The 15,674-nt window shown below is 41.2% G+C and overlaps 2 protein-coding genes across 2 annotated transcripts; both read right to left on the reverse strand.

Moving 5' to 3' along the window:
* Positions 1–2,926: 2,926 nt before the first annotated feature.
* Positions 2,927–8,513, reverse strand: LOC129514104 (protocadherin alpha-4-like). Its single transcript, XM_055332659.1, has 2 exons — positions 6,090–8,513; positions 2,927–2,932 (listed from the first exon to the last, which is right to left on the reverse strand). The coding sequence occupies exons 1-2, from the start codon at positions 8,487–8,489 to the stop codon at positions 2,927–2,929; spliced, it is 2,406 nt and encodes an 801-aa protein (XP_055188634.1). The 5' UTR covers positions 8,490–8,513.
* Positions 8,514–9,015: 502 nt separating this feature from the next.
* LOC129514105 (protocadherin alpha-3-like) lies at positions 9,016–15,674 on the reverse strand. The gene is made up of 2 exons (XM_055332660.1): positions 13,170–15,674; positions 9,016–9,102 (listed from the first exon to the last, which is right to left on the reverse strand). The coding sequence occupies exons 1-2, from the start codon at positions 15,672–15,674 to the stop codon at positions 9,016–9,018; spliced, it is 2,592 nt and encodes an 863-aa protein (XP_055188635.1).

Below are 15,674 nucleotides of genomic sequence, written 5' to 3' on the forward strand. Positions count from 1 at the left end.
CAAATATATCCCTTAATTTTGGTTTAAGTTGTATGTGAGACTTGAAGTATTATTTTTGTGTCAATGTATAAAACAAATGTGGAAAAATAGTAATATAAATAGCAAGAAGAAAAAGAATAAATTACTAGAAAGTACAAAATCAACTGAAATACATTTGCTTCCCAGTATTCAAAGTAGTAAAGAAGTACAATAATGATACTGGTTTCATTGCTTATATAATATTTAACAGTACGTTTATCATTCCCTTTAGTTTTTCTAAGATTCTTACTCTGCCTACTAATATGATGTCCCCCACAGCACTCAGATCACCCAAACACTGAAGAATCTGAATGCTAATAAATTTTCAAGATTCTTATTATCTGTATCCGTATCATTATCTGCAACTGATGATAATTTGAAAACATTCTAATATACACCAGTTTAAAAATGATAACAACTGTGTTGAAAATATCACCAGTTAAGGTTGATTTACCTTCTATTAGAGAAATATGACTGATGGGAAACTCCAAAACCACAGTATAAATAAATTTACTTTTGGAAAAAGTATTTAACAGTCAAACTGACAGTGTATGTTAACTATGTATGCATAGTGACTTATAGGATATTTTCAGTATGTAATTCAACGTTTTGAAAATATGCACAATGGAAAAAATGGCACCAACAGTATGACATGCTTCTTTTGGTTTGTAATTTTTCTAATAAATATATAGATATTTCAAAAGAAAACAAGAATCTTGACATTTGACCCATCCTCGCATCTGTTAGATAACATTAAGTTTTTGAATTATCACTTGCATTTGTCTTTCAATGTTCAACTATTTGGGGGGAGGTTAAGTCTCAACAACTATAAATTCTCTGGTCTTGATTCCATAGACAACTCCATAGGTAGAGAATATTCCTTAAATCTTTTTCCAAACTATTCTTTCAATCAATTATTATATATTACCTTAACTGATCTTTTCACTTGCTTGTTTCATTAAAAATTTTAGTTATATTTAAGCCTTGTTACAGAAATTAAACTCCCTCACTGACAATGAATTTAGGTTGAAAAAACCAGATAGAGTTTTGAGGCATCTCTACTTAATAGGAAGCATTCCAAAATGTTACACTAGAAAATTTAATTTTGAATTTGAGTCTAGATGTCCTTCATTACCTACAAAACTCCAGAATAGGGGCACCTGGGTGCCTCAGCCAGTTGAGTGTCTACCTTCAGCTCAGGTCATGATCTTGGGTCCTGGGATGGACCAAAGGCCCAGGTCCACAGCCCAGGTCAGACTCCCTGCTCAGTGGGATGTCTGCTTGTTCCTTTCCTTCTGCCTCTCCCCCAAATCTCCTACTCATGCTTTCTCTGTCTCTCTCTTTAATAAATAAAATCTTTTTAAAAACTGCCAGAATTAATTTTTAAGAAGTTATATTTCCCTTCTTTCTGTAAAAATTTACATAGGTCTACCACACTGCCCAGAAATAACAGGTGAAGTTGAAGCATTCTTTTATAAATCTTTTAAAGATTTATAAATAATTTAGGTAGCTGTATCAAATTTGACTAAAAAATTAATTATGAAAAATTATGAGAACATATTAGTGCATATAATATATATCTTTACATTACTTTTTTAATGGTTCATATTCTGTATAAAATACTGTGCTAAAATATTCATTATTTATATCCATTCTGGGGAGAAAAATCTGAGAGTAATTTCAAAATACTTCTAAGTGAAAAAGTAAAGTACATTATATATAGTTTTTACTCACAATCCTATTGCCTTTATCACCATCAAATAGGCTCATTTAAAAGTAGAAAGTGACAATAAAGCTAAAATTTAATACTTTTGGTTCTATTATCTGTTATCAAATTAATATCCATGTGGCCTCAAGCAAGTTGTTTTACGTCTCTCAGCCACAGTTTATTCACCATCTAATTGTGGGAAATTATGATCTTTTAGGTCATATTCAATTTTAAAATCCTAGGTCAAGTGAGAAGAAACTTGCTGAGGTGCAAGATTCTTATAGCATTAGCCAGTGTCCAGGGTAAAAAAAAAAGAAAGAAAGAAAGAAAGAAAGGTAACTAACAGTAATAAACTTCAATAAGCTTTGTTCTCATGACTTAGTGGTGAGGAGAAAGAAACAAAATTTCAGATAAAGTACAAAATTTTTATTCTACTAACTGTATTTAATTTACTACAAAATAGAACCAGAGAGTGAGTGGTAAAAAATATTCAGAAGATTTGTAATACTAGACATCATTAAAATAGATAAGAAAGGAAAAGAAAACATATTTATTTCAATTAAAACTTTTCCATAAATGCCCTAAATCTGTATCTGTGAGATATTTATGCTATCCATCTTTTAAGGACTATAATGACATCTACAGCAACTATACCTTCTCAAGCACAATATCCAGAAATCACTACAAAATGATCCGGCTTACCAACAAGAACATAATGAGAAAAAAAATCACAAGAAAAGAGGCACACATATTATCTAATTATTATGGTTAGATAGAGCACAAATAAACTGTGATTACATATTATTACATATTGAAATAAATACATTAAATAATTTCACCAGAAAACTGAAATCTATTTTCAAAAGGAAAACTACAATTCTAAAGCTAAAAATTTTCACAATTGAAGTTTTGATTCCATTAATGATATTAATAGTAGATTGTAAGAAGGGAAAAATGGTAAATTAGAAGATTGGTCAGAATAAATATCCAGCATGTAATAAATAGATCAAAAATACCTTCAAAAAACAGAAAGGAACATAGAATATATGAGAGCTAAGGTGAAAATATTTCACACACATAGCCCTTGAGTTACAGAAAAGGAGGGTAAAAAAACATGATGCAGAAGTGATATTTGAAGGCAAACTGCTGAAATTTTTTCTGTACTGATGAAAGATACCAAGCCACATATCCAAGAAGCTTTCAATACTGCAAAGAGGATAAATCAAAGAAAACTAAAACTGAGCATATAATAAAGAAACTGAAAATCAAAAACAAAGATAATTATAAAAAACAGCTGGAAGAAAAGAAAAAAAAGGCACACTACCCGGAAAATAATCTTAACAGCCATTTATTTCAAGAATGGCATTCATTCCAGGGATGTCATCTTAAAAGTGCTTGGGAAAAAATATTTCAAACCCAGAATTTGATAACTCTGCAAAACTACTTTTCAAAAGTGATAATGAAATAAGCATATTTCTGATATGCAAAAAAAGTTGGAGAATTCTTTCAACCACTAAAGGAAATATTAAAGAATTTCTTCAGGATAAAAATAATTACAGAAAGAAACAAAAACAAAAGTAACTGTACAAAACATAATAATTATGTAATCTGTACCTAAAATAAATGTAAAACTGAAAAACATAACACCAAACAAAAGTGGGAAATAGAGTTATTATTCAAGGTCCTAGCTTGTCTGAAAGCAGTAAAAGCACTAATTTAAGTTCTAAAAACTCAGTGATGCTTGCTTTTAAAATCCAGGAAATCAATAAAGAAATTAGCAAAAGAATGTACTGTATAACTGCAAAGATAATAGAGAAAATGAGTAATTAAAATATACTAACCCAGATAAAAACAAAAAAGGAAGAGAAATAGGAATTTTTAAGATTTTTTAAAAACTATACAAAACATAATTAGTGATAAATTATTTTTTTACAAGATTTTATCTATTTATTTGGGAGAGTGTTGGGGAGAGAGAGAGAAAGAAGGAGCAAGGGGAGGGCCAGAGGGAAAAGCAGGAGCAGAGCTGGTCTTGGGACTTGATCCCTGGACTCTGGGGTCATGACTTGAGCAGAAGGCAAACACTTAATGGACTGAGCCACTCAGGCATGCCAATGATAAATTATTTAAAATTTTCCTTTGACTTCATAAATAGTCAAGGTTGCTTACTATTGCCATTTCTATTTACCATAATACTAGTGGTCCAATTCAATGCCATTAAAGCACATAAAAGATATAATGGGAATAAGAATTGGGAAGGAAAAAGCTACAGCTATCATTATTTATTGTCAGCATGATTGTCTATATTGAAAAATACAAAGCACCTAAAGATAAATTATTAGAATCAAAAGCAATTTTAACAAGTTAGCTGAATAATATTTCAATACAAAAACACACACTATATTCATATGTATCATTTTTTATTTTGAGAGAGAGAGAGCAGGAGTGAGTAGGGGAGGGGCACAAGGAGAGGGAGACAGAAACCTAAGCAGGCTCCACACTCAGCATAGAGCCTGATGTGGGACCGGATCTTGGGACCTCAGGATTCCCGACTGAGGTACTCAGGCACCCCCTGCTTCACATTTCTAAACAGATTCAATGCAATCCAAATAAAAATCTCACCAAATTGTTCTTATGGAATTTATGTACAAATTTAGGTGTAAGTGAAAGAGGCAACATGGCACTGATATAAAAAGTTTTTTAAAAAGTCTAGTAGATTAGAACAGCAAAAAAGATCAGACTTATAGAATGGATAATTATTTTGTAAAAACATATGAAATGCATTTTTAAGAAATAGTGTTGCTTCAGTTGAAAGTCACTTGGGAGGAATGAATCTTGACCCCTATGTCATAAAAGACAAAAAAAATTGGAAAAGGATTGTATATGTAACAAGAATATGAACAAAAATACCAAAGAAATTACCTTCATTAAACAAAATGAAGATGAAAAGATTGATAAATTGAACTTAACTAGAATTAAAAATTTTTATTCACCAAAAAAAAACTAATGAAGACAAGCAGAGTATATAGCAAGAAAGGTGTTATATCCATAATAAAGGAAAAATTGAAAAACAATAGAAAATGCACCACAATAGAAAAATAGGCATAGGGCAGCCCTGGTGGCTCAGCAATTTAGCACCGCCTTCAGCCCAGGGTGTGATCATGGAGACTCCAGATCCGATCAAGTCCCACGTCAGGCTCCCTGCATGGAGCCTGCTTCTCCCTCTGCCTGTGTCTCTGTCTCTCTCTCTCTGCCTCTCATGAATAAGTAAATAAAATCTTTCTTTAAAAAAAATAGGCATAGACTTGAACAGCTGTTATACAAAATAAGATGTAAAAAATGGCTGATAATAAAGAAAGGGGCTCAACTTCATTCATAAATCAGGAAATATAAAATGGAAACACTAAACATACCCAGCAAAATGGCAACTATGTAAACAATCTGATAATGGCATATTTTGGAGATGATATAAAGCAATACACTACCAACACAAGTGTAAATGGGTAAAAACACTTGAGAAGGCTGATATAGTCAAGATGAATGTGTGTACATATTTTATGTTCTACTAATTTCAATCCTATTAAATAGTAGAGAAAACTGCATACATAGGCACTGAACATTTTAAAAATATATTTATGGCACATTATTTGAAAAAGATGTAAGGACAAACAATGCAAAATCCTCAACAGTGAGATAATGAACTCATACTATGGTCATAAAATAAACTACTGGAGAGAAAACAAATTAAATGAACTCCAACTACACAAGGCAATATGGATGATTCCATAGAATGATGAACGATAATATAAAGAACACATAAACACTGTCACACACTAACACATGTAGTGCACTTCCATTTAGATAGTTTAGGAAACAAGTAAAAATTAATAACAGCTATAAAATTAAGACTGGGTACGTTTAAGAACAAAAAAGGGAGAGTGATTTGGAGGTGCATTTAAGTACCTTCTTAAAGAAATCGAAGTAACATAAGCTTTCACTTTCAAATAATTGACTGAGTTATATCATTACATTTGAGAAATTTTCGATGTATATAGGCAAATAAGACGAAAACGTTCTCTTAAAAGTTGATTACAACTGAAAATAAATAGGTGAAGATAAGCACATAATTTATAATACTAGTTAAATAAATATGCAATGAATAATGAATTTTTAAAACAACAAATATTGCCTTGGGGCCCTATAATACTAAAAGATATTAGCTAAAATTAATATATAAGACATAAAGAAACACATCAGAAATTTCACTCTGAACTTTCTTTTAATTAGGAAGAAACTGATAGGAAAAAAGGAAAATAAAATTTTAGATTAAATAATTCAGATTCAATAAAAGATATTTAAAACTAACCTTTGAAAGGGAATCTCCTGTTGCTGACTGCAGATCCTCTTTGTCCCTAGAGTCAGGTACATTGGGGCTGAAGGCCATGAGGTCGGCCTTGGGCGGGCCCTCCCCAGAGCACACCCTCTGCCGCCTCTGCTGCGAGTACGACCAGCTCCCCACCGCGCTGGAGCACACCAGCGTGGGCTTCCCCGGCCCGCACGCGCCCTCGCTGGGCGGCGCCGAGCACCGCAGCGCCGTGGACAGCAGCAGCGTGAGCACCAACAGGCTGGACACCGCGCAGATGGCGACGATCAGGTACACGTTGACGTCCACCAGCGCCGCGCCCGCGCCCGCGCCCGCGCCCGCGCCGCCCGCCAACACCCGCGACGACGGCCTGGGCGCCTGGCCGCTCTCCACCAGCGACAGCAGCACAGTGGCCGTGGCCGTCAGCGCCGGCTCGCCGTGGTCCTTCACCAGCACCAGCAGGCGCTGGCGCGGCGCGTCCGCCTCGTCCAGGGCGCGCGTCGTGCTGATCTCGCCCGTGTACAGCGCCACGCGGAACGGGCTGCGCGCGCCCCCCGCCGCCGGCTGCAGCTCGTACGACAGCCACGCGTTGTAGCCCGAGTCCGCGTCCACCGCGCGCACCTTGGCCACCACGTGGCCCGCGCCCACCGCCCTCGACACCGGCTCGCTCAGCGCGCCGCCCCCGCCGCGCGCCCCGGGCAGCGGCAGCAGCGCGGGCGCGTTGTCGTTCTCGTCCAGCACGAACACCTGCAGCGTCACGTTGCTGCCCAGGGGAGGCACGCCCGCGTCGCGCGCGCTCACTTGGAACTGCAGCAGCTCCAGCTCCTCGTGGTCCAGCGGCTGCAGCGCGTACACCTTGCCGCTCTCCGCGTGCACCGACACGTAGCTCGACAGCGCGCGCTCGCCCACGCGCCGCTCCACCAGCGAGTAGGACACCAGCGCGTTCTCCTGCGCGTCGGCGTCGCGCGCCGACACCGTGAAGATGTGGCAGCCGGGCGGGTTGTTCTCCTTCACGAACACCGTGTACTCGGGCTGCGCGAATGCCGGCGCGTTGTCGTTCACGTCGGCCACCTCCACGGACACGCTGGCCGTGGCCGACAGCGAAGGCGAGCCTCCGTCGCGTGCGGTCACTACCAGAGCGTAGTTCGCCACGCTCTCTCTGTCCAGGGCGCTGTCCAGCACCAGCGAATAGTAATTCTTGAAGGTGGACACCAGCTTGAAGGGGCCTTGGGGTGCTAGTGAGCAGGTCACCTGCCCGTTGGCGCCAGAGTCACGGTCGGACACGCTGATTAGCGCGATTACTGTGCCTAATGGAGCGTCTTCTCTGACTGGAAGCGACAGAGACTTGAATTCCATTACTGGGACATTATCGTTGGTGTCCTCAACTTCCACCATAACTGTACAATGGCCAGAGAGTGGGGGTTGTCCTTTATCAATACCCTCTACAAGAATTTCATAGGATTTGCTTTCTTCAAAATCGATATATCCCTTTACCATAAGTTCTCCGGTAATTGGATCTAGGTAAAACTTGGATTCCACATTTGGTAAAATATCAGTTGAGAATGAATAAATAATGTCCGCATTCGAGCCTTCATCTAAATCTGAGGCGTTAAGTTTCATTACCAGCGTTCCATTAGGAACATTTTCTGGTAATTTCACGGCATAGAGTGTTTTGTCGAAAGCTGGGGCGTTGTCATTGGCGTCCAGCACTTTGACGAGTAACTGAACGGTGCCAGTCAGCTCAGGTTTGCCTCTGTCAGTGGCCGTGAGCAATAAATGAAGTTCCGGAGATTGCTCCCTGTCTAAAGGCTTCCTTAACATTAGCCCAAGATGTTTCACCCGCTCGTCTTCGGACGGTTTATCAAGGGAGAAATACTCATTGGGGCTCAACGTGTAGGTCAGCATAGCGTTGGCCCGGATATCTGCATCAGATGCGCCCTCTAGTGGAATCCGAGAGTTAATAGGCCTGGATTCCGCCATAAATAGATTCTTTTGTGTTCCAGGGAACAGAGGCGGGTTGTCATTAATATCCTTCACCTCCACCTCCACATGGAAAACCTGCAGCGGCCTGTCCACGATCACCTCCAGGTGGATGCTGCACTCCGCGCTCCGCCCGCACAGCTCCTCCCGGTCGATCCGAGAATTCACAAACAAAATGCCATTCTGCAGATTTACCTCCAGAAGGTCCCCGTGGCCTTTGGACGCCAGTCGGAAAAGGCGGGGCACCAGCTCCGCCAGCTCCAGCCCCAGGTCCTGGGCGATGCGACCCACGAAGGTGCCGCGCTTGGCCTCCTCCGGGACCGAGTAGTGGATCTGACCGCTCCCTGCTTTCCAGGCTGCGAGGAACAGAAGAGAGAGCAACAAACGCCGGGATTCCTGGCCGCTTCCCCAGGAAAACTCCATCTCCAGCCCGCAGTGGTTTGTTTTCATCAAAGGATCTTGTTTCAAAATCAAGAAAAATCTAACTGTTCAGTCCAATGCCACTGTATCCTCCATTTCTCAGCGTCTGGATGCTGGATGCAGCTTCTTTATCAGAACCGAAGAGATTTTTTCTTTCTCTGTAAGATCAATTTTATGGTACAGAGCGACATCATGTGGCTCCAAACCTTAAGTAATGGATTCTGCTACCGATAAGTCTTACTCTCTCAGCCATTCCGCATACTTTAACGCCATTAGAAAAAAGAAACCCATTTTATACTTCTAAGTATAAAACACATTTTATACTGCTAAGGTCCATGTTTTGTACCGCTGATTGAGTGTGATCCTTAGTTTTACACAGGTGCAGCTTTTAGTTCACTGGAAATCCTTTTTTCATACAGGTTTTAAGTATTTATAGAGACCCAGCTGTAGTTAACATAAACTTTGTAAACATAGAATTGTTAAGCGTTGATTAGGAAAATTCATTACAGATTTTATGTGTTCTTGAGAATCAAGGAAAGTAGTTATTAATGGTGATACAGTCTTCATCTTTGGATTTCATACTCCTGGTGTGGAAGACTTGAGAGAAGTCTCCCATCTAGGAAACCTCCAATAACAAGAATAAGTCATTGAAAGGGAATTTTTAAAAATGTTCCAAAGGGACACCGGGGTGGCTCAGCGGTTGAGCGTTTGATTTTGGCTTGGGGCATGATCCAGGAGTCCCAGGATCTAGTCCCACGTTGGGCTCCCTTCAGGGAGCCTGCTTCTCCCTCTGCCTGTGTCTCTGCCTGTGTCTCTGCCTCTGTCTCTCTCATGAACAAATTTTTTAAATCTTTAAAACAATGTTCGAGAAAGGAAGCAAAAATCACCAGCATTTAACTGAAAGTCTCCATTAATTCATCTAAGGGCTGAAGGTTCAAGGAGTTTTATCAAGGAAGTAGCATGTTGTGGTATATAATTGGTGTGGGAAAGTATTGTACATAATTTTATTAACAAATACACTCACATCCCACAAGCAAGATTGGTATTCTTAATTTGTCTCTTAAATTTATAAATACTTGCCTGTTCTCCAATGTCTAACATGTATAAACTTCTATTTTATTCTACAGTGCTCATGTATTTTAGTGAAAGTGGACAATTTCCTGCTTTCAATAATATTTTTCACTGAGCAAGACATACTCATTTCATCCCCTAAGTACTGTTCACCATTTCCAAATACTTCATAAAGCAATTTCCCCCATTTTATACCTATTTAAAAATTTATTGACCTTTTCATAAAATGAAGACTTTCATGATTAAACCAATTGAGCAGGTACCTTTATCTTCCTTTATATACTATAGCATACAGATGGAATCACTTGGGTCATTTTTACATTAATTATCTCTGTTGTAGTCATTTGGGCATGTGTCTAATGACATAGGTGTCATGTAATAAGTACAAAGATCCAAATAATAGGAACCTTCTTTTATGAAATATAAACTTTTAAAGAAAATAGTTGTGTCTTATATTTTTTTAGTTTTTATTTGTTTTTAATTTTTATTTATTTATGATAGTCACAGAGAGAGAAAGAGAGAGAGGCAGAGACAAAGGCAGAGGGAGAAGCAGGCTCCATGCACCGGGAGCCCGATGTGGGATTCGATCCCGGGTCTCCAGGATTGCGCCCTGGGCCAAAGGCAGGCGCCAAACCGCTGCGCCACCCAGGGATCCCTTTTTTTTTTTTTTAGTTTTTAAAAGATTTTATTTATTTATTCATGAGAGACAGAGACAGAGAGAGAGGCAGAGACACAGGCAGAAGGAGAAGCAGGCTCCATGCAGGGAGCCCGATGTGCGACTCAATCCTGGGTCTCCAGGATCACACCCTGGGCTGAAGGCGGCACTAAATCACTGAGCCACCGGGGCTTCCCTGTGTCTTATAAGTTTAAGAGCTCAGAATACATACCTAGTATTTCCTGAATATTTACATATTAGAATGGTTTGGTTCTCTTCAATTGCCTAATAAAATGTATTCAATTAAGGTGGTCACAAATCTAATTAGGAAAATAATTATGTCTCAGCAGCAGCCTCTATAATTTTCCAGAGATGCAAAAATATTTTACTTGGACATTACCCTAATTAAGATATATTTCAATTTCCATATTGAAAACCTAGACTTGAGCTTAGTTTTCCTTCTAGTTCTTGGTATTCATGACCTTAGAGACATCCTGAGTTTTAAAAGTCAATGAAGAGGGCAACCCTGGTGGCTCAGAGGTTTAGCACCACCTTCAGCCTAGGGCCTGATCCTGGAGACCTGGGATCCAGTCCCACTTCAGGCTCCCTGCATGGAGCCTGCTTCTCTCTCTCCTCTCTGTGTATTCTCGTGAATAAGTAAATTAAAATGTTTATATATAAAAAATCAATGAAAAATTCTCGATAAATATAGCATAATATATTTTCCTGACATAAGGAGACTTAACATAAAAGGACACGATGATAATTATTTTCAAACTTTCTTTGCCTCTTATATTCATAAACCTCTTTCCCCCATGCTTGTTTAGAACAAAAAAGATCAATCTACTGAAAATAGCTTTAGGCTTCCATTCTATGAAGACCCACATTTACATACACACAAATATCTTTTCTGAATTAAAACATCAATCAGAAGAGATTCTCTGATTGAGGACCCAAACTGTAGATTTGCACAAAATGATTATACATGTCAAACACGCTGGAAGAAACTGAAAAAAAGAGTCCCTTTCCATTTACTTTACTTTGAAAATAACTAAATGTATAGATGAGGAATGCAGTAGAATATAAAGGATATTTTTGTGAGAACTATTAGTATTCATCTAGTATGGTAGCAATATGTCTCTAAGGAGAAAACTCAAAAGTCTTTAAAATATCTTATTAACGTGAGATCTTGTTAGTCAAGAATTTGAAAAAGAGCTCAATTTAAAGACTGAAGTCCCACATCCTGGGAAACAAGAACTTTGGATGACCCTATCAATTACAACACGATGAAAATGAGGCCTAATGAAATAACGTGTGAACTCAGGTTGGACATTCTGTGGCTAACACTTGATGGGCAGGGGCCAAAAAAGGATAGTGAGAGAGAAGGAAGTGAAAATGGGAAAAAAAGAGGATGATTTCTCTATTGTATATGTTAGCCTCAACCACAATATTACTGAGCATTAACCAGGTTTCAGAAAGTAAGCTTGTACAGGAAGTAGGAAGTCCCAGTTATAATCTGTGTAGAAAAATATTCCATATAATTGTATACACTGGAACCCAATGACCTCCCACAAGATTAGTATTCTCTTTTTGTCTTTCATTGTTTAGAAATAATCGCTTGTTTTCTAGTCTCTAATATGGCTAAGTTTCAGTTTCTAGTGCAAGGAAACTTGAATGGAAGTACATCTATTTGGAGAAATTATCAAATGCCAAATACAGAAATGACTACAAAATAATCTCATTTTGTTTTATTTGGTTCCAGTTATTTGGAGCTTTTATGTACTATATAACATTAATGGACAGATTGGCATTTAGAGGAAAGTTGCAAATAATATTAACTTATTGAAGTTTGGGGACATTAGCATCCTTAATACTGTTTGTGAAATAGGTTGATTAATAAGTTTGCTTGTAGAACTGTTTTTTAAATATTTATTTATTTATTTTTGAGAGCAAGCATGGGATAGGGGTAGGGGCAGAGGGAGAGAGAATCTTAAGTAGACTCCTGGCTGAGGACCAAGCCCCACTCAGGGCTGGATCTCACCACTCTGAGATCATGGACTAAGTGGAAACCAAGAGTCAGATAGATGCTTAACCAATTGCAATACCCAAAGCCCCTAATAGTTTTTAAATTAGATAAGGAGTAATATTCTCAACAAATTGTCCTGATGGAAAATAATCATAATAAAATTAATAACATACTTTCAAAACGAATATTTTCTAAATGATGATATGCTGAAGGGAATATAAAATTTCACTTCCTATTGATTTTTTCAATGATTACTAATAAAAGTAATGAGAAACTTGAGACAAAGATATGATTCTAAAGCAAAAAATTATTATTATGGTGTGTGTGGTTTTCTTTGCCCAACTAGAAAACTAGCAACAATACAATGTATTACCAAATGTGAACACAAAGACTAAAATAAATTATACTCAAGTAGAAAGAAAGAGCTTAGACTTCAGATAAATGAGTGAATAAAAGAGGCTTCTTAGAGACAACAGGCTTAATAAACTAATATTTGAAACTGAGGTTATAAAGTGGTGAGATTTATGGTGAACTCATAAATTGGGCCAGTAACATTTAGACCAACATCTAATAAGAATCCCAAATGAGAAGTGGCAAAAGGTATTGAAGTCTTGCGCAAAGATTAGTACAAATATTAGTACAGTACAGTACAGTACAGTTCATCAAGGAAAATACATTTAGTTTCTATCCATACATTAGCAATAAAATAATCCTACTATTGCACCTACTAACAACAACAAAAAACTACAAGTATGCTTCTTATTACTTATTGCTGATTCAATTAAAAAACGTTAGTCACAAGAAATTCAAACATTGTAACTACAAAAACCTGGAAAACTAATTACCAAAAACCACATGTCTCAAAAGAATAGAAACATTGAAGAATAAAAAAACAAGGACATTTTGAAAGGATTTTTTAAAAAGTACTTACTTTAGAAGAAAGATCAACCTCCACATTCAGCTGTTCTCTGTCTCCGCCAATGGGACCTGGTGGAAGGCTGGGGCTGAAGGCCATGAGGTCGGCCTTGGGCGGGCCCTCCCCAGAGCACACCCTCTGCCGCCTCTGCTGCGAGTACGACCAGCTCCCCACCGCGCTGGAGCACACCAGCGTGGGCTTCCCCGGCCCGCACGCGCCCTCGCTGGGCGGCGCCGAGCACCGCAGCGCCGTGGACAGCAGCAGCGTGAGCACCAACAGGCTGGACACCGCGCAGATGGCGACGATCAGGTACACGTTGACGTCCACCAGCGCCGCGCCCGCGCCCGCGCCCGCGCCCGCGCCGCCCGCCAACACCCGCGACGACGGCCTGGGCGCCTGGCCGCTCTCCACCAGCGACAGCAGCACAGTGGCCGTGGCCGTCAGCGCCGGCTCGCCGTGGTCCTTCACCAGCACCAGCAGGCGCTGGCGCGGCGCGTCCGCCTCGTCCAGGGCGCGCGTCGTGCTGATCTCGCCCGTGTACAGCGCCACGCGGAACGGGCTGCGCGCGCCCCCCGCCGCCGGCTGCAGCTCGTACGACAGCCACGCGTTGTAGCCCGAGTCCGCGTCCACCGCGCGCACCTTGGCCACCACGTGGCCCGCGCCCACCGCCCTCGACACCGGCTCGCTCAGCGCGCCGCCCCCGCCGCGCGCCCCGGGCAGCGGCAGCAGCGCGGGCGCGTTGTCGTTCTCGTCCAGCACGAACACCTGCAGCGTCACGTTGCTGCCCAGGGGAGGCACGCCCGCGTCGCGCGCGCTCACTTGGAACTGCAGCAGCTCCAGCTCCTCGTGGTCCAGCGGCTGCAGCGCGTACACCTTGCCGCTCTCCGCGTGCACCGACACGTAGCTCGACAGCGCGCGCTCGCCCACGCGCCGCTCCACCAGCGAGTAGGACACCAGCGCGTTCTCCTGCGCGTCGGCGTCGCGCGCCGACACCGTGAAGATGTGGCAGCCGGGCGGGTTGTTCTCCTTCACGAACACCGTGTACTCGGGCTGCGCGAATGCCGGCGCGTTGTCGTTCACGTCGGCCACCTCCACGGACACGCTGGCCGTGGCCGACAGCGAAGGCGAGCCTCCGTCGCGTGCGGTCACTACCAGAGCGTAGTTCGCCACGCTCTCTCTGTCCAGGGCGCTGTCCAGCACCAGCGAATAGTAATTCTTGAAGGTGGACACCAGCTTGAAGGGGCCTTGGGGTGCTAGTGAGCAGGTCACCTGCCCGTTGACGCCAGAGTCACGGTCGGACACGCTGATTAGGGCGACGACCGTGCCGAGGGGAGCATCTTCTAATACAGGTAATGATAGTGATTTGATAACCAACTCAGGTACATTATCATTGGTGTCCAAAATTTCCACCAGAACCGTGCAGTGACCTGACATTGGGGGGATTCCTTTATCTGTCGCTTCTACCTGGATTTCATATAACTTAGTTTCTTCAAAATCTATATTACCCTTTACATTGATGTATCCATTCACTGGGTCTAAGTAGAATTTCGAAAGAGTATCTGCTGACGTGTCTGTATTGAAAGAATATACAACGTCCTTATTTACTCCTTCATCCAAATCAGAGGCATTAACAATCACTGCTAGGGTACCGTTTGGTGCATTTTCGAATAAACTGACTTTGTAGACAGTCCTCTCAAATTCTGGGGCGTTGTCGTTTACATCTAGAATGGTAATCTTCACTTGAGTAGTGCCAGTGAGCTCTGGTTTCCCACCGTCAACTGCCGTTATTAGTAAGTGATGTTCAGGAGTGTCCTCACGATTTAAAACTTTTTTCAACACGAGTCCAAGGGATTTAATATTCTCATCATTTCTTTTAATATCCAAGGTAAAATAATCGTTAGAGTTAAGACTGTAGGTCAACAGAGAATTCGCTCCAATATCTGCATCTGATGCGCCCTCTAGTGGAATCCGAGAACCAGGCGGCCGGGATTCAAAAAGAAATAATTTTTTTACTGCCATTGGAAAAACCGGCTGGTTGTCGTTAATGTCCTTCACCTCCACCTCCACATGGAAAACCTGCAGCGGTCTGTCCACGATCACCTCCAGATGGATGCTGCACTCCAGAGTCCTCCCACACAGCTCCTCCCGGTCGATCCGAGAATTCACAAACAAAATGCCATTCTGCAGATTTACCTCCAGAAGGTCCCCGTGGCCTTTGGACGCCAGTCGGAAAAGGCGCGGCACCAGCTCCGCCAGCTCCAGCCCCAGGTCCTGGGCGATGCGGCCCACGAAGGTGCCGTGTTTGGCCTCCTCCAGCACTGAGTAGTGAACGTGGCCGCTCCCAGTCTTCCAGACTGTGAGGAAAAGAAGTGAAAGCAGTAGTCGCCGGGCACTTGAACCTTCTTCTCTCCATGAAAATACTATTGCAAGCCTTTTCCAAATATTGTGTCGTTCTTGCCTCGGTCCAAACTTCAAAAAATAATTTGAGTTCCTCATTTTTTTCTTAAATAACCTTACCAT

This window comes from Nyctereutes procyonoides, unplaced genomic scaffold, assembly GCF_905146905.1.
Source record: "Nyctereutes procyonoides isolate TBG_1078 unplaced genomic scaffold, NYPRO_anot_genome, whole genome shotgun sequence".
Taxonomy (NCBI): Eukaryota; Metazoa; Chordata; class Mammalia; order Carnivora; family Canidae; genus Nyctereutes; species Nyctereutes procyonoides.